Source organism: Maylandia zebra, linkage group LG14, assembly GCF_041146795.1.
Source record: "Maylandia zebra isolate NMK-2024a linkage group LG14, Mzebra_GT3a, whole genome shotgun sequence".
NCBI classification, from domain to species: domain Eukaryota; kingdom Metazoa; phylum Chordata; class Actinopteri; order Cichliformes; family Cichlidae; genus Maylandia; species Maylandia zebra.
This window is the reverse complement of record NC_135180.1, coordinates 33,740,967-33,760,020: the sequence shown is the minus strand read 5'-3', so window position 1 is coordinate 33,760,020 and position 19,054 is coordinate 33,740,967. Positions and strand designations below refer to the sequence as shown.

Here is a 19,054-nt window from a genome sequence, read left to right as displayed (position 1 = left end):
CTGAGCTTACATGCTTCCTTTTCCAATCACTCTTGAACTTTAGCCAGATCTAACATTTACTATAATTTAGACAGCAAAAGCCAGACATGTGCAAAAGCTTAGATGATCTGGAGGTAATTTCCCACCTTGAGTCCAGTATTTACACATCAGCTTGTTTAATCCAGGTGGACTTTCCTCTGGGTTTTCTTTCTTCTCTGGACAGTCACCTTTCTGCTTCTACCTCTGACCAGCTAAAGGTTGTAGTGATAAGATTTTTTAAAGTTTCTCATTCTAGAACTTCTGTGTACTAATTTAGTTAAAGGGTAAATTGTTAAGGTCTTGTTTTGTTTAGTGTATACTTTTGGTTCACTGCTTTTTTGGGGAATAAATCTTCTAATGGTCTCCAGAGGGACACCAGTTGGCTTTGCGTTCTGTTACCATCCATTTTCTGTTGTTTATCTAAGTTTGGCTTTTTGGGGGCAGTAGTCTAAACAAAGATGCCCAGGCCTCCCTCTCCTAGGCCACCTCTCTTTCTGCTTTTCTGGGAGGACATCAAGACTGTTGCAGCAGAGAGACTCAATCAATCCAGGGTGTCCTGGGTTTGTTCCGAGTCTTCTCCTTCTCTTCTAATAGGTGACCAGGGGCCATTCTACTCAGATTTCCAAAACACCTCAACCGTCTCCTTTCAGTGTAGATGAGTACCAGTCTACTACCTGCCTGCCTTTCTTCTGAATGACTGAACTCTTCTTTGGGTAAATCTTATCATCAAGATGGTGAGTGTAAGAGTTGTGTGGACCTCCACGCGACTGCTCTGACTTATCCACCGAGACTTTATCTTACGATGCACCACCTGCTTACCAGGTGGCGGAGGTCAAAGAAGTATATCAGGAATGACATGACTGACTCCATCAGTCTGTGTCTTTGTCTGCCACAGAGTGCAATCCTTCAGACACCCTTAAAAGGAATTCAACAGATCTAAAAAGTTAGATGTTATTGTATACTGCATGATATTTGTTGCATAAAACTTATTTTCATTTAGATCGTCTTTGACCTGCATGGACAAACATTGTGTCTGGTTGCACAGAGTGGCCATCCTCTCCTGTGCAGACTGGGAAATGTGTGTTCAGCTAGACACTGAATGGCTTCTGTCCCTCAGTCTTCCATTTCCAGCTGCTTCTGTGCTGTAATGCCTGCCTTCTGTCTATACTGAGGCTGCAGTTCAGCCTTTTTCTTTGCTCCAGTTGGCTTTCTTCCCAGAATGTGCTGGAAAGGATACAACCCTTGACCCTCTGTACAAAATGAGCCCAGAATTTCCTTATCCGTGAGCTGAGGCAAAACTGCAAATTGAAAACCATGAAAAGATTTCCAAACTGTGAAGGTCTTTGTCTGATCTATGTGTGAAATGTTTACATTTCCAGGCATTAGCAGCTCAGACTACACGTGAATCAAGCATGTGAAATATCCACCCTATCTCTGGCACATGAACTCAGGTCATCCTTCCTGTTGTCACTGTTCAGTTAGGCCTGTTATATCAAAAGGCAGCAATGCAGCATAGCAGGGGATTGCTAACAAATACTCCACCTACCTCAAAATTATCACCAGCCAATCCATGAAATTAATCTTTCTACAACTGCAATACACAAAACAGTTCTGAGTTCACAGATTGAGAAAATGAAACTTGATCTTTATTTTACAAACTAACCAAAAGCTTAAAATAGCAGAGACTACCTTCTCTTATCTCTACATGAATTTAGCTTTCTTCAAAGCATTAACCAAATGTTTTAGAGTTTTACAAGTTACTTGTACACAGTAGGCTGTTATTTGAACGCATCTATCATCCAGTAACTTGGTTTTCCATTGACTACTCAGATGATGCCTGTTAATGTTCTTTAGATGGTCTAATCCATTAACTGCTAAACTATTCAAACTCTAAAGCTTTGTTTTGGGGTTTTTCAATTTTAGTGCTGCAGAAATCCTTCGGTGTGTGTATAATAACTGGATTCTTATACATTTGCACATGTGTATCTGTACACATAAGGGAGACAAGTTAAAGGAAAGACTTGAACTCTTGCATTCCTTTTATTGATAGGGATGGTTGCTCTATTATTCTGTAGAATAATTGTCCTTGTAGAAAGTGGTTCTGCAAAGCAATACAACATGTTCAGAGTATTCACCTTTACCCTATGATGAAACATTCCTATCCTGATGGGAGTGGCTTTTTCCTGGATGACATTACCCTCCTTCAGAGAGCATCATGTTCATGGGTTTAGCATTGAAAATTATGTGAATCATATCATTTGGCCTTTGCATTCAGCAGACCTCAGTCCAATTGAATGCTTATGGAAGATCTTTGTATTACCACTGCTATCATCAAGAGGGAAGACGTATCTTTTGGAAGAATTGTCTTGCATCACTGCAGTAGAGTTCCAGAGACTTTAAGAATCAACGTCAATATGCACCGGAGCTCTTTTTGCAGCATGTGGTGGCTAAACATCTTATTTAAAATCCATATGATTTTTGCCCCATATAATTCGTTACTTGTTACATCACGGTAAGTTAGAATACAAAAGAGGAAGTGTTTGTCTTCAGACAACTTCCGTTGAAGTGAACAGTTGTTTTTTTTTTTGTAGCCTTTGCACTATTGCAGGACCTTTGCTCTGCACATGGTTAGTCTATATTTATACTGTGCTGTGACATGTTTTGTTTCCATGGCAATCTGCCACAACAGTGCCTGTCACCTGTGCGCTGTCCCACAATGCACTGCAGTTTACTGCTAGAAGTACTATAAGCAGAGTGACAGTTGAGAATGCAGCACTGAATAGCACAGAGTTAAAATCTGTGGATAAACTTTTTCCACATGTAAACACGTCTATTTTTTTTCCCCTTTTAATCAAAGGTTAGACAAGCAGTATCCTCTTTTTTTTTTTTTAACAGGAGATAAGGGCAGGAGGAGGAATGGAAAGACTTTTGCAGCAAAGACTATAAACCGAAAGAAACACATACCAATATCATTGAATATGGTCAGTAATTCATAAATGGGGAGTTTATGAATTATTGGGGAGAGCTCTAAACAGAAATTCCAAAAATGCAGTGTTCATTTATCCCTGTTTCCTCCAGGCAAACTTCTGAATAAGTTCTGTTTGTTCCTTTTTTGCATGCATTGCCATATGGCAAAAATATGTTGTCCTTCAAAAATGGGAAATCTGACTTTCTCTGTGCAGAACACACACAAATCAGCGACATCACCACTACATTTTTTTTTTTTTAACTTTTTGAACATTATCAGTAGTTTCTTTGATGATATGCTGCCATTTTTTTTTCATCATCAGATATGGATAGTGATTTCCAATTAAATAACCTTTTAATGTTTGAGACCCAAGTGGGTAATATGTATATGAACACATTTTTAAATTGGTTTGTATTGCAGCAGAAGCTTGCAAAATTGGAAATGTCATTCACTAGAGAAAGTTTAAAGGCTGAGATTTAACATGTACTGATCGCTGTCACTCAAAAGTAGTTTGACATTACTGGTCACATTTGGTTTTTTCTTTAGTGAAAATTGGCAGGAACTTGATGGCTGATTCAACATATTTAAGCCTAAAATTATCATCATCCCTGTTAATTTTCTAAAGTTGCATGGCTTGCAGATCAATTTGGCTGCTGGAGGCTGACAAAGCAATGTTGTATTTGCCTTTCAGCTTTGTGTCGTCCCTTTGATTGTTTTTTTTTTTTTCTTTCTTTCTTTTTGCATTTAATTGTCCAACATTTAATTGGAGTATCAGTTGTGATAGGTGGAACATGACTCCAAAAGGCATCAAGTAAAAAAGGAGTTATACTTTGCAAAATTTTAGAGAAGCCTTTCTTTTAATTTTTTTTTTATTGTGCACAGTCTTGAATGGGTACCCCTTTCACTGTCACTCTGTGACAGTGTTTACAAAGATTTCCATTCTTACATGCTTTGTTAAAGCTATGGCTTTTTCACAGTTGCCATTAGTGAAGGCCAGTGTTATAAATATAATGACTTCTCAAATTATTCCAGGAATCAGCACCTTAGGCTCCCTTAAGTAGTTGTCCAAACACTGAAGAAGAAAAAAACTCTCCACAAACCAGGAGAAAGCAGTAAGAAGATTTCAATTCAATTTTATTTATGTAGCGCCAAATCACAACAAAAGTCACCTCAAGGTGCTTCATAGGTACAGAGAAAAACCCAACAATCATGACCCCCTATGAGCAAGCACTTTGGCAACAGTGGGAAGGAAAAACTCCCTTTTAACAGGAAGAAACCTCCGGCAGAACCAGGCTCAGGGAGGGGCGGGGTCATCTGCTGCGACCGGTTGGGGTGAGAGAAGGAAGACAGGATAAAGATAGCTTGGTGGATTCTTTGTGTCGTCCAGAATGGATTCTTGCTGCCAAAGGGGATGTTAACAGGCCATTTGGCACACTGTTACAATGGCGAGTGCCCATATTAAACTATTTATTATAACCAAAGTTTAATATAATGAAGTCATATGTAGAAGTAATTCTATGAGCCAAAAGCTTGGATTTCAGACTTCTCCAAATACTCCATATATTGCTTCTTCATTGGTTTTTCTTCTACTATTGGAAGTGTATGATATCAAAGAGAGTAAATATCATGAAAAGGTCACCTAATGCTGAACGCGATAGTCCCACCCATCTGCTGTTCAAACCTTCCATTTTTGAGAGGTAGCCAATCAAACGTTTAATGAGAATTAAAATTGCAGCTTGGTTGAGAGCTTAGACGAATTGAGGACCTGCAGAGCAGGATAAATAAATAGTACTTTTGATGTGTGAATAATGCAAAGCTATTCTAGTAACTTAATCTTATGCATTTTGGAAATCCTATACTTTGCTATCCACAGTAACACTTTATATATTATCTGTATCTGCAATATTTTTTTCCTCTTTTTATATCAATTTCACTATTTCAAACATCATCACAGTATGTCCCAGTCAAACTGTTCCTGCACCCCCCTCCTTCACTGTAATGATTGGGTGTCATAGTTATTTACACATTCTCAATTAAATGCCTTCAAGGCTGTCTGGGTTATGTCACTTTTAATAAAAATTTTCACGGCCCGTTATAGAGCTCACCGGTAGATTCACCAATAGAAATCTTCTGAAAGAGACACCGTGTCTAACTCTGGGGAAAGCGGTTAGTGGTGATAAGGGTGACAATTTGGGGCTTGTTTACAACCTTTGTGTATGGAGTTGTGCATGTTGGAGCCACATTAACCCACATTTGTGACACACATTTAACTTAACAACATACAAAAAAACCATATTAGAAAATACTTTAAATCCAGTTATTGTAAAGGAATATGGACAGATGATTAGATTTAGTCTATGTATTTTGGTGGGAATTTATTTGAAGAGAGAATCTATCATTAGGAGAAGCCACAGTAATCATTTCCACTTCCAAAAGAGTTACTGACATGATCCTTACAACTTGCATTTATACTTTCTAACCTCCCCTTTTTCTAGACCTTTGCAAGGTTTTAAGTTGAATTAGTCCTTCACAGAAGCGATGTTATGTGAAGTCACACAGGTTGTGTTAGCCGTGACCTTGCTGTAAGGTGGAGCACAGAGCGGCAAATCACATTAAACTTGGTTTCCTTCTCTTAGACTACATTTTGACTGGCGCCAAGTGCAAATGCAGTTTGTTAAACAGCTAATGTCTAAAAAGTCAGTTTAACTGTATGTGCTCTTGCCTCACACACATTATTCATTCATTAGTACTGTTAAACACTTTGGCCTCTGTTTACTACTGGTGATCAACAGAGCAGCACTGTGTATTCGTATTTAGTTCTCTCCGTGACCTTGCAGGGCTGCACATGGGTAAAGATTGCATTGAGGCTTTCTGCCAGACTCTCCAAGAAATGGCTAACGTTATTGAAAGGGTTGTATTTTAACCCAGTCATCTTTTCCCAAGCCCAACCTTGTGTTTTTATTGCCTAATCTGGAATAAACTGAAACTGAAAATCAGCTGGAGCAGAAGTTTGTAGAATTTGCAGAACCGTGGCAACAGTGTCTTTTGTGGCCGTTTGCAGTGGTGTGTTAAATCTTCTGGGCACGTGAACACAACAGGTGAAAAGTAGTAATACAGCGGCTCAACTGCTGATACAGCAAACACAAGGATCTAAATAAAAACCAGAATTTATACTGTCTGCAATAAATGGGCAACTCGGTGTAACAGAAACTAGTGTTGCCATCTGTTTTACTGAACTGATAACATAAACCTTTTGACACGCAGCTAAACCTCTGATGCAATGAGATGACTTGTCTTAGGAGCAAAAAGTACTAAGCTGACAGCTAACAACCAAACATGAAGCAAGACACAGCAGTTTGACTGTAAAATATTTCACTGATGCTAAAATGTTAAACTATGCTGAGCTCATAGAGTAAAGCCAAGTTTAAGCTTTTTTTTATTTTATTTATATTTTTAGACATTTTAGACATTGCAGAGCTAATTGATTGTACAGTGATCAAAAGTAGTTAGCAGCTAGAAAGACTTGTGACCCACACTAGCTTTAGTTATATACACAATACATTACCTCTGATTGCTGTATACTCAGAAAAACTCGTGTTATGGTGAAATTTAGCGTGGAAGTACAGCAAAGAGCATCTGAAAAAAGAATAAATAAAAAAAAAAAATGCTGAAAAATAGAATATAGCAAGCATCTTCTACTCTCATAGTCAAATTCCTTTTGGCAAATATATTCAAAACACTCAGCAAACCTCGAGCCTTAACTGAGAGAAATGATGTTTGTTTCCCTCAATTTCTGAAAGAATGTAAGAGCATATGTGTGAGTGTGATGGCCTGCGTTATGTGCATTTATCTTGCATATATTGGCTTTACATGTAAACATCATGTGTTGTGGATTTTAAAACTCATTGAATTATTCCCCTTGCTTGTTTGGAGCACAAATTGGACACAGCTGGACAAGATCCAATTTTCAAACTGAATTTGCTTCTCAAACAAGTTGTGCAAATGTCAAATGGGGAACATTTTCCTTACCACATTAGACCTCGCTTTTGCATAAGCACGTGTCCAGCTGACACTTGCCTTTAAAAGCAATGGAAAAATGTTGGTTTGTGCACAAGACAAACTTTTATGAACTGGCTCCTGAGGATTAAGTTTTAATGTGGGCTAGAATGAGCAGCTGCTCTAACTTAGTAACTGGTAGTGAATGTGCTCATAATACAAAACTACGCCGAGAGATTTACAGTGTATGACTGAGGTTGATACTGTACATCATTGGATGTTATTTTACATTTCGTATTTGGAAAATTGAATCATCTCCATTTAATCAACAGTTACCAATTGAACTTGTTTGTCTTAAGTAGATACTTCAAGTTAACTCAGTAAATATTGTGCACATGAGTATAAATCCTTTAATTGTACACACCCTGCTCTGCTTGGCGCAAGACAATAACTTTTGTTCTCGCAACCAAAGGCAACAGTCTTTACAGTAAAGTTATCATCTCATCTGTCTTGCTCGGAAACAGTGGCATGCAATGTCATAGGCTGCAGTATGCATCGCATGACTTCATGGATATCTGTAACTTTAAACAAGAGATGCCATTTATGAAGTAGTAGTAATAATAATAATAATAATAATAATGGATACTTTATTGATCCCCATGGGGAAATTACTTGTTTTTCTCTGCATTTGACCCATTCACTCAGTGAAGCAGTGGGCAGCCCACTAAGCAGGCGCCCGGGGAGCAGTGTGTAGGGACGGTACCTTGCTCAGGGGTACCTCAGGGTAGCCGTTAAGTGGATTCGAACCGCCGACCTTCCGATCATGGGGCGACCAAGTACTACCCCCCCTGGCTGCTGGCATGTACATTTCCTATGCTGGGGATAACATAAGAGCTGTTTATAATATTTTACTCAATCTATTTGGATACACAAGCATTTGCACACAAGCATTTGCTAAATATTATGAACACATTACTTTGATGCAAATCAACACTATAAATGACTTCCTCTATTAGCTACAGTACGAGGACAGGTTAAACAAAAGCTGAAATTTATAGCTTTTATGAAGGTAGGCTGGTTGGCAGTATTGCAGTATAACAGAGTGCATTAGTTGAAACTAAGCTGGGATCTTCAGAGTCTTGGAACACTGGCATATTTGAAAAGAGGCAGTTCAAATATAGACACACTTCCTGTCAGTCTCCATCAGTCCACTGAGTGAGCATTTCATTTAAATAGCTGCCTAGACAGACTTAGTTGTTGACATTCTTGGATGACTGAGCAGAATTGTTTATGAATAGCAGAATTTCAAAGTTGGGTTAATGATTTGGATATTTAAATGCTGAAAGAATTTATTTGATTGTGTACCAAAGTGTTCTTTTCTCTTTAATTACTGTTGTATTTTATGGAAAGTGTAAAATGAGTACTATTATGCCTTTTTAGTTTTGGGTTTTTAAATTTTTTTTCCCCCCACAACATTAGAAAGGAAAGTGCATGTACTTGTGTGTAATCTTGAGTCGTTGAGGAGCAACTACCAAGCTGAAACCCAGTGCACGGTCACCGCATTAGCTTTTGCATGTGCTAACTATGAAGTTGGCAGGGCCCTGTAACTATTTATACCGCCATGCGACAGAGTCATTTTTAACATATGTTGCAGCATCTCTCTCAATATAATCAGGGAATCTCTGAGCTGATGCCTGCTTATGCTTAATTTTGTGTCACCACCCAAAATCCCCATTTTGAACCAAGAAATATACATTTAGTTCTCTGTATTAATTCTTTCTTTGACAGCTTGACTGTTGCATCACAAAAACAAACTACATCATGATGACGTGTCCTGTTTTACTGTATGCAAACCGTGCGTACTATAAAACTGTGTGTGTGTGTGTGTGTGTGTGTGTGTGTGTGTGTGTGTGTGTGTGTGTGTGTGTGTGTGTGTGTGTGTGTGTGTGTGTGTCAGTTGACTTTTCAAAAGGCTGAGCATACTTTTTGCAGTCAGCCAATGAAGTACTCAGGCCTGTAACCCCCCTCCCCACCTCCAACCACCACCACTATGCACCTTATGCTTGCATTTGTGCTGTGTGCTAGCAGTGTAGTGTGTTGTCATTTACTGAGGCACATGTATCTGAATTGCTACATAGAGTGTATCAATTTGTGCAGCTTTTGAAGTTACTTCTGCATTAGTTTCTTATTTTTGGGGGGCTATGTAATTGGTCAGTACGGCTGATTTATTAGTTTGGTAATGTGCAATTTATAAAGAAGCACTCCCCAGTTACATAACGAGCTAGAGGCTAGAGTATATTGGTCTATATACATTTCCAGAGTGTGTCAGCATGTTCTTTAGCACACTTAAGACTTGAATCTTAATTGAATGTATAATGAAACTCCATCATCTCTGCTCTTACCCATTATGGGAGGCTGAGTCTTATCCAATTTCAACTTGGGTGTAAAATTTATCAACATCTTTCATTAAAGGGCCAATATTTTAGAATTTGAGATGCATATGACAACACCATATTTGAAAACACCAGAAATAACTGTAGGAGACCGTATTTGATCAGGAAAGCCACAGTCTGTGTGACCAGATGGAGAGCTATAATCTTGTCAACATGAACAGAAAAGCTAGACGGCTAGATAGAATTTTCAAACCTGACAGAAATTAAATGAATAGGGATTTGATTTTTACTTTATTTCATTAATTGCACAGATGTCAGGTTGATCTGATTTATTGTACTTTTCAAATGTCACCATAATTAAGTACTTTATCATATCTCAAGCTTGACTTTTAAAAATATTATGCTTGTGTGGTGAGGTCACCATGTAATCAATGCAGATGACACCAAATAAAGTCAGTATTTGACCCCTGTTGCTTTCTAGAATAAACAAGTTGCTGGAAATATTTCTCTTGAGAATGTTTTGGTTCTTTTGGTCTATTTTAATTGTTTGGCTGCACATCCATGATGTGAATCTCTTGTACCTCCACATCCTGAAGATGCCCTATTGTATTAGCATGTGATGACTATAGAGTCCATTTGAATACAGTTAACTTGTTGCCATGTCATTTCATGAAGTCAAGAAGCAAGTTTGAGATTATTTAAGCCTTGGCAAATGGTTTGTATCCTGGTGGAAGCAGGAAGATTGGTACACTGTGGTCATAAAGGGATGGACATTGTCAGCAACAATACTCAGGTAGGCTATAGAATTTACACAATGCTCAGTTGGTGTTCCAAGAAGATATCCCCCACACCATTACACCACCACTACCAGTCTGAACAAGTTATACATGGCAGAAAGGATCCTTGCTTTCATTCCATCTAGAAATTCTAATCCCACCTTTTGAATGTTACAGCAGAATTCAACACTTGTTTTATTACACAATGTTTTTCCAGTCTTCTATTGACCAGTTTTGGTGAGCCCAAGCTCACATTGCAGTCTCATTTCCTATTCATAGCTGACAGGAGTGGCAACTGGTGTAGTCCTTCCAGATCTGAGGCATGTTCAGAGATGCAGTTCTGCATACCTTGGTTGTAACGAGTGGTTATTTGAGTTACTGTTGCCTTCCTGTTGACTAGAAGCAATCTGGCCCTTCCCCTCTGACCTCTGGTATCAACAAGGCATTTAATTTCAGAGAACTGTCGCCCTCTGAATAGTTTCCTCTTCTTCTGACCCTTCTTTATGAACTCTGAAGACAGGTGTGTGTTTAAATCCCAGTAGATGAGCATTTTCCAAAACAATCAGGCCAACCAAAACTCACTGCAGTTAACTACAGTCAGTATAATTCTATACTGTCTGATTCTATATAATTCTATGCACAGGAATGTAAAGCCACACATGTATACACTGAATCCTTAACAATATATAAAATTGCAAGGCTTTTTTTTTTTTTTTTTTTTTTTTTGCTTCAGTCCAAATAGCTTTCTGAGATTTGCTAAAACATGCACCTTGTGTATATTTAAAAAAAGAAAAAAGGTGGGTCCTGGCAGGTCAAAAAAACAAACAAACAAAAAAACACAGTAGCCACAAGGGTTACCACCATAGTAGGAAGCTTTAATTGCTCTTGCAGTAATATAAGACCACATTAATAACATTGATTTTTACTTCACCTATGTTGCTTTGCTTTTTTGTGTGTTTTGGAGAGGAGATGCATGCCAATCTCCTGCATAAAACGGAGAACAAACGAGAGACACAAATAGTAGTACAGAGTGTGTACTGCCACTGTGATGTAAATCCTTGGTTTGTAAAGTCCCATTTTGAAGATTCGAGTTGAGCGTTTCCACCATCGCTATCTTTGTTGCAAAAAACCAAAAACAAATGTGATGTATATTAAACATGCAAATGTAATATAAACTCAGTTCTCTCCATTCACTCTGAGACAGGCTTCATTTTCAAGCAGCCACTCACAAAGAACATTACAGTAGACATCCATACATGTTGCAAGAAGTGGTGGATAATGGCAGCATGAGGCTGAACTGTTTATAGTGTTCAAGTGAAACACAAGATTTACTTCGGTGACTCTTCAATTCTTCCACTTTTTCCAATTTAAGCTGCACCCTTATTGCCTTGATTCCCCTCAACATGCCAACAGTAGCATAAATGACAGAGTTGGCTTGATAACCATTAGACAGGTATTCATTTTAGCCGGCTCTTTCTTCTCATAAGTGTCCACTTGAAGGTCAGCCTGTCACCATATGATTAGTCTGCCTCCCCTTTGTGTTGCACAAAGCAGTGAGTCATACTTTGTCAACAGTTGCAACGTCTGACTGTCCCTGTTTGAGTTAATGAATGATGAAATCCTCAGCCAGTGAACAAGGCACCCTCCTGTGCTGACTTGAGCCAGTGTTGGTTAATGACTAATGGGAGCATTGTGTTTACCATTACCTGTGAAGGTGAGTGAGTGCTACAGATGGTTCTTTTGGAGCGGAACAGCTGACCTGATTGACTAGGATTGTGTCATCAGTCAGAAGTGTTTACACGCGATCTGCCTGATGTCAGCCAAAGATCTGGCCTAGATATTTATTTTAAACAGGGTTTTTTTTTTTTGTTTTTTTTTTTTTTTTTGACCAGCTAATCTTGAAACCTGCAAATATTGAAGAACTAATGTTTTCTGCACAGGTATCTTTTATGGGATGAACTCAGTCTGCTTGTTTAGAGCTAGTTGTTAGAATGCATAAAATATTTTTCACCAAAAACAGCTCACTGCAGTAGCAGATATTAAAAACATAAACTTGAGGTTATGGACATAGGCAGGTGGTGGTGTCAAAAGAGTGCCAGCTTGCAGCAGCAGATTTGATTTGAAGTCCTCCATTACTAATATTTAGCTTCATTCTTGCTTGGGAAAAGTCTGTTGTTATACCTTAACCTTTTCTGTAAAGAAAATAATTGAAAGTCTATGATTAGGGCCTCATTACCTGGGATCTTTGGTCACTCTAAATTACATTAAAGCAAAGGTAAATAGTTCTGATGATGTCTTGAGATTTGGTTGCGTGTCTAAATAGTCCAAAAATAAAATCTGTTAGTATCGAGTAGTTAGTTTATCTGTTTTGTGCTACAAGTGTGAAACAGGAATGAGTGTGTCTAAGTGAGGGAAACAGGATTTTTGCTAAACAGCATTGTATGTGGTGGAGTTTTTGCGGTTTGCAAAGTGTTTAGAAGAGGGCGGTACCTTAAACACTGCTACTGAGCTACTTCTGAGTTTCGGGTCCCTCCCCCAGCTCAAACTCAGTTTTGCACTCTTTGCCTTAAAGAGACAGTTACCTCGGTGTGTTTTTGGCCTTACTCTGTTATCAGTCTTTGGCTTTTTCTCTCTCTTCTGTCTCATGACGTTGACTTTGACCCACAGGTTGAGGACACATAACTAACAGTGTTAGCTGTAAAGGTCGCCGTCTGCCTCTGCTAATGATATTCCTCTGTTACTGTCCCCTAGGTCTATGTGTGGTCAGTGAAGCATCCTGGAAACCAGCATGGCGATGTGTCAGCTGAGTGTCTAGGTGAGATGAGGTGAGTGAACACGGCTTAAGTTTGGTTTAAACACCTAACCTAGAACCAGCCTTTAAAATACTGATCACTGATTTATTTATTTTTTTTCTTTTCTCCATCAGTGTCGCCTGTAAGCAATGTGACTCCACTGACTAACAGCCCAGCAGTTCTCCTTACCAGACCTTCACCTCAATCACCAGCCTTTCAAATGCACCCAGACAATAAACTGGCCAGTCATGGCAAGCAGGTCACCGGTGACAGCCGATCCCAAATACCCAGCGTAAATCAGCAGGCGCAGCAGCAGCAGCCAGGATCTGCTACCCACCTGGGTTCAAAGGGCATTGGTTCTGGCAACCATGGAGTCAAAACCAGCCAGTTGTCTCTGAGCAACCCTGGGCTCAAAGTTGGCAGCCAATCAGTGAGTGGCACTGGAGGGATGCTGAAAACCAAAACCAAGCGGGATCGGAGCGTCTCCATTGACTCTGGTGAATTAAGAAATGCTGTTCCTCCAGTCCTGGAGACAGATGCCAAAGGGGGTAAGACATGTATCGATATATAGAGGGTGCTCTGTAGTGAGTTCTTTTTTTTCTTCTAATTATGCATAAGTTCATTTCCTTTACCTCCCTATCAGCCAGATCTTTACCCGAAATACCAGATTACGTGCATTCACCTCCTCCACAGCAGGAAGTGAATACAAGGACTGCGAGGACAGAAGAACTTGTTTTCTCTCATGCTGAAATGCCCTGACCTTTCACTGAAGCATCAGAATTTCCCCCTGGCTTTTGATTGTTTTCGCCATGCCTTCACAGCAGTGACGTGTCTCAGATGAAAAAACATCTGGGGTTTCTGTAGTGCTCTGAGAGCAAGAAAGCTAATGTGGTTGTGACAACTTAGTAATGCTAGAGAGGATACTATTAAAACAGGAGGTGATGAGTGTAAATATTTTTGTTCATGTGGTTCAGTACAAAGTGCTTGATTTGCATTTGTTTGCTAGTGCTATTTTAAGAGTTCATCATGTGTTTTGTGAAACTCATCTGAGCTTCCTGTGCATTACTCGAACCTTGCACACGCACACATACACAAACACCACACACACATGCACAGAACAGAAATTGTCTTATCAAAGTTAATGATTTGCATTATGGGAACTTGCTTTTTGACCCCAAAAAGGGTGGAGAGTCCCCACAGTATGAATATGCAAACACAGTAATGTATCAATACATTAATAATTAACACAAACACACATAAAAACACTCAGGGATGAGGTGTGGTCCCAGCACATAGAGCAGCAGAGGCTAAGAGGAAAGAATGAAAGATTGGGTGGATTCATTCAGACCCACAGTATTGATCCATAGCACTACTGCAATATTATTCTTTGACAGTTTGACAGTTTATCAAGTGATGTTTTTTATAAGAGAAGAGTTTCCTAACCATAGTAGCTGTATTTTGATTACTTTGATAGCTACTTCACATGGGATATGCCATGCCTTGAGAATTATTAAGATGCATCTATGTGGGACAGATTAGTTTTAAGAGGTGAGCACGGTGTAATTAGATGCTATATCTTGTTTCAGTTTTGGGTATAACTTTAACAAATTTCTGCTGCTTTCTGACGTAGCAGGTATGGAATAAACTTAATCTTTCTAGAGATTAGCTCGGCTGGTGTTAGACTGTGAAGTTAGAAGCGTGAGCCTCAAGCCGAACTATACACTCATGTTGATACTTTTAAAGCATTCTCTTAAACTGTGATGTTTATTGTTGAGCAACTTAAGATGCATAACACACACATGATCATAATCTTGTGCGAGTCTTCCAGTTAATTTAGCGGCATGGGTTTAGACTTGCACCATTCTGAAAGTGGTACATGAAGATTGTGGAAAATTGCAGTTGTGATTCTTAAAGAAAAGTGGCCGACCTAATGGTGATGAAACTGACTCTTGTGCGCTATCAGGTTATCAGAGAGGAGTCCATGTCTGCACAGGGACTTTAGTAAGGTATTGTGCCAATGTGTGCCACTAGAGCGGCTTAATTCAGCTTTGGCATTGATTCTTTGCGATTCTGCTATAGGAGTAAAACAGTGCTATGGTGGTGAACAGAACTAACACTAACATTTAAGTTTCCCTTTAATTTGTCATCATTTATCCATTCACACAAACACAAATGTTCAGATCCATTTGGTTATCCTACATGTGTTATATTAGCCAGACCTTGAAATATGCAGTGAAAAACTGCCTCAGTAACTGTTTTTCTTAGATAAATCTGTAACTACTACTTTGAAAAAAGGTACCAGTCCTCCCTCTGCTGTTGGGTTGTCTGTACTGTCATTTCAATTTCCTTTTTCACTTTAACTTTATAGGTTGGGAGTGTGGTTACCCAAACTCATGCTTATTTGGAAGTAGTTTTACGCTGAAGACAAAAAGATGATCAATGAATTGTCATAAAGCTTATCTGGAAGCATGTGCAGTCAGTAATCAGAGAGATCAGAGTGTGCTGATCTTTTCTTTAACCCCTAGAGATTTATTCATCTTTTGAATTTGCTGTCCATTTTTGGTTCTCTGTTCTTTGTGGAAATCTTAGGCCAGCCACAGCAGTTTGGACCGACTGAACCACAGTAGCTCGTGTTCTCACAAAATCGTAACTGTGTTTTTTGGCTCAATGTTTTTATAAGCAACACTTACAGTAGTGTGAAAAGTGTTTGACCCCTTCCTGATTTCCTATTTTTGGTTTGTATGTTTATCACACTTAAATGTTTCAGATCATCAAACAAATTTAAATATTACACAGAGATGGCACAAGTAAACACAAAATGTGGTTTCTAAATGAAAATTTAGAACCTTCATGGTCCTGTGTGAAAAAGTGATTGCCCCTTAACCATATAACTGATTGGGCCACCTTTAGCAGCAACAGCTGCACTGAAATGTTTGTGATAACTGGCAGGGAGTCTTTTACAGTGTTGTGGAGGAATTTTTGCTCACTTATTTTTGCAGAATTGTTGTAATTCAGCCACATCGGTGGGTTTCTGCATGAACCACCTTTTTAATGTCATGCCACAGCATCTCAATCAGATTCTAGCCAGGACTAAACTACTCAAAACTGTATATTTTGTTTTTCTTAAGCTGTTGAGACAGAGGTTGGGGAACTCCAGGCCTCAAGGGCCGGTGTCCTGGAGGTTTTAGATGTGTTCTTGATCCAACACAGCTGACTTAAATGGATAAATTACCTCCTCGACATGTCTTGAAGTTCTCCAGAGGCCTGGTAATGAACTAATCATCTGAATCAGGTGTGTTGACCCAGGGTGAGATCTAAAACCAGGACACTGGCCCTTGAGGCCTGGAGTTCCCCACCCCTGCATTAACAGGTGGACATGCTGGTGTGTTTTGGATCATTGTCCTGCTGTAGAACCCAAGTGTGCTTCAGCTTGAGGTCATAAACAGATGCTGGACATTATCCTTCGAGATGTTTTGTTGGTATGATGTTCCTTTTCTGAAATGCTGTGTTAATTTTACACCAGATGTAGTGGGACTCAAACCTTCATCAGTCCACAGAATATTTTCAGAAGTCACGGGGATCATGCAGATGCTTTCATGCAGATGTGAGATGAGCCTTGTGGGGGTTTTTTTGGTCTGTAGAGGTTTTCTCCTTGAACTCTCCCATGGATGCCATTTCTGCCTAGTCTCTTTCTTACTGTTGAACCATGAACGCTGATATTAACAGAGACATGTTCTGGGTTCTTTTGTGACCTCTTGGTTGAGTTGTTGATGTGCTCTTGTAATAATGTTGGTAGGCCAGACACTCCTGGGAAGGTTCACCACTGTTCCAAGTTTTCTCCCTTTGTGTATAATGGCTGGAGTCCCAAAGCCTTAGAAATGGCTTTGTAACCCTTTCCTGATGGATAGATGTCAGTTACTTTGTTTATCAGGTGTTTCTTTAGTGACATGATGTGCAGCGTTTTGAGATCTTTTAGTGTACTTTATTTTGTCAGACAGGTTCTATTTATGTGATTTCCTGATTCAACAGGTATGCCTGTAATCAGGCCTGAATGTGTTTAGTGAAACTGAACTCAACTTTCCAAAAAATGTAGATAATCACAGTTTGTCTGTGAAGGTTCTCAGTCATCCAGGCCATCGTAGTCTAAGGAGCTTGGAAAGAAAAGCGTTTGGACTTCTTTAGGTTGCTTGAAGATGTTTCACCTCTCATCCGAGAAGCTTCTTCAGTTAATCACAGTTAATTCAGGACTTACTTTTTCAAAGAGAACCAGGTAGGTTTGGATGAGTTTTCTCCCTTAATCAATGAAATCATCACTTAAAAACCACATTCTATATTTACTCCGGTTATCTTCGTCTAATATTAAAATGTGTTTGATGATCTGAAACACAAGTGTGACACATATGCAAAGTGCTAGGAAATCAGGAGGGGGGGCAAACACTTTTTCAAACCACTGTAGATGAGATGAATAAAGTTGGCACACAGTTACATAAAAAATGACGTACATACAGCTAAAATGCCAGTGAAATGTTTACCTGCAAGTTATTTTGATAAGCCAACTCTGTAATATTTTTTTTTATTGATTTATTTTTTTTTATATCGAGTCATTGGCGCAGAATCCGGTGCCACTAATTCAGATGTGGATTGTGAAAGTATCAGTCAAAGGAAAGCAGGGAATATAATCCAGTGTATTTTCAGTATCTTGTGTTCTTGTTCCAGATGGACATGCCTGGAATACCTTGTGAGGTGTTCGGGTGCTGTTCCTATCAGATCCCAGAACCACCACATAGTTCAGTATTTACAACATTTTAAATTTTGCACAAGCAGAAAGACTTCATATGCTGCTTATGATATTTTTTTCATCTTAGAAAATGAATGGGAGTGAACAGGTATGTGCACCTTCTGGCAAGAGCAGCTGAAGCATTTCTGCAGAAATGATTTAACCTTCTGGGGTCGACAATTGTGCCGGCGCAAATCACATGACTGTTTTAAGATGACATAGCAGCAATACGCAGCCATTTCAACTTGGGTGGAAAGCTCAGACTTCAACCTTTATACATTTTTTTTTTTTTCAATCCTAGCAATCCATTTATGTGGATTTTATTGACAGTTTGATGTATATAAGGCCTACACCACAAAAATGAATTAAAGCCACCAAAATAATCGTGCTTATGTTCATGTTGTGGATACATTTTAATGTAAATAATATACAAGAGTTTGAGATGGTTTAACAGCAGCATTGTCACATCTTAAAATATGTAAAATGCTGGATACGAAAGCAAAAATAATCTACATCACATTTAGTGCTATATTTTAAATCTCAAAGTATATATTTGGGATTCGGGTATTTGTCTTTGTTTAATATTGCAAAGCAACATTTACTAGCAATGGTTGGTGCTGCTCTCCCAAAGGATTGGATTTAGGGTTGGCACATATGGTTACTTTAACCTCACAGGATTAAACATGGTCAAATTAATTCATGATTCACCAGTTTTTACTAAAACGTACCTTGCAGATGCATACCATAGCTCTAGTTAAAAATAATCCCTAATTGACATGTCCTACATTTTACTCACAACTTCATTGTGCAGCCAATTTACCATTTTTATGACCATATTATGATTTTAAAGTGAGTCTGCCATTAGAGATGCTGTTCTGAGCTGTAAGTTGGAGCCCTGTGAACTTTCAGCAAGTAAAGCACATTGCATGTGAACAGACAAAGTTAGTTAATTAACTTGTGATTCTGGAAAATACAGTTGTACGTTAGTTGTAACAGTAAAGAGGAAATTGTATAACAGATGCATGAATGTGGATGTCTGTCTGTCTGTCCTCTAGAGGGTGTTATGCGCAGCAAGCGGCGGTGTGTTCTGGAAAAGAAACAGCCGTACAGTGGAGATGAATGGTGCTCTGGACCTGACACAGAGGAAGATGAAGACAAGCCACACACTACAGCCCACCGTGAGTGTGAATACCTCAACACAGTGGTGAAACACACTGTCATTTGCTTTTGTCTAAATATGGAAATAGTGTTACTGTGACCACAACAGTCGACCCCCCCCCCCCCCCCCCCCCCCCCCGCGCGCTCCATCCAGCACGTCTGTTTTATTTTCTCTG

At 39.1% G+C, this 19,054-nt stretch overlaps 1 protein-coding gene across 2 annotated transcripts in view; it reads left to right on the top strand.

The window, feature by feature from the left end:
- Positions 1-19,054, top strand: part of bcl9l (bcl9 like) — a 28,739-nt gene that overhangs the window by 3,856 nt on the left and 5,829 nt on the right. For both annotated transcript variants that reach the window (XM_004560492.4, XM_004560491.6), the window contains exons 2-4: positions 12,903-12,976; positions 13,078-13,491; positions 18,776-18,898. In XM_004560492.4, the coding sequence (XP_004560549.1) occupies positions 13,164-13,491; positions 18,776-18,898 (451 nt within the window). In that variant the 5' untranslated portion in view covers positions 12,903-12,976; positions 13,078-13,163. The remainder of the gene's footprint in view (positions 1-12,902; positions 12,977-13,077; positions 13,492-18,775; positions 18,899-19,054) is intronic.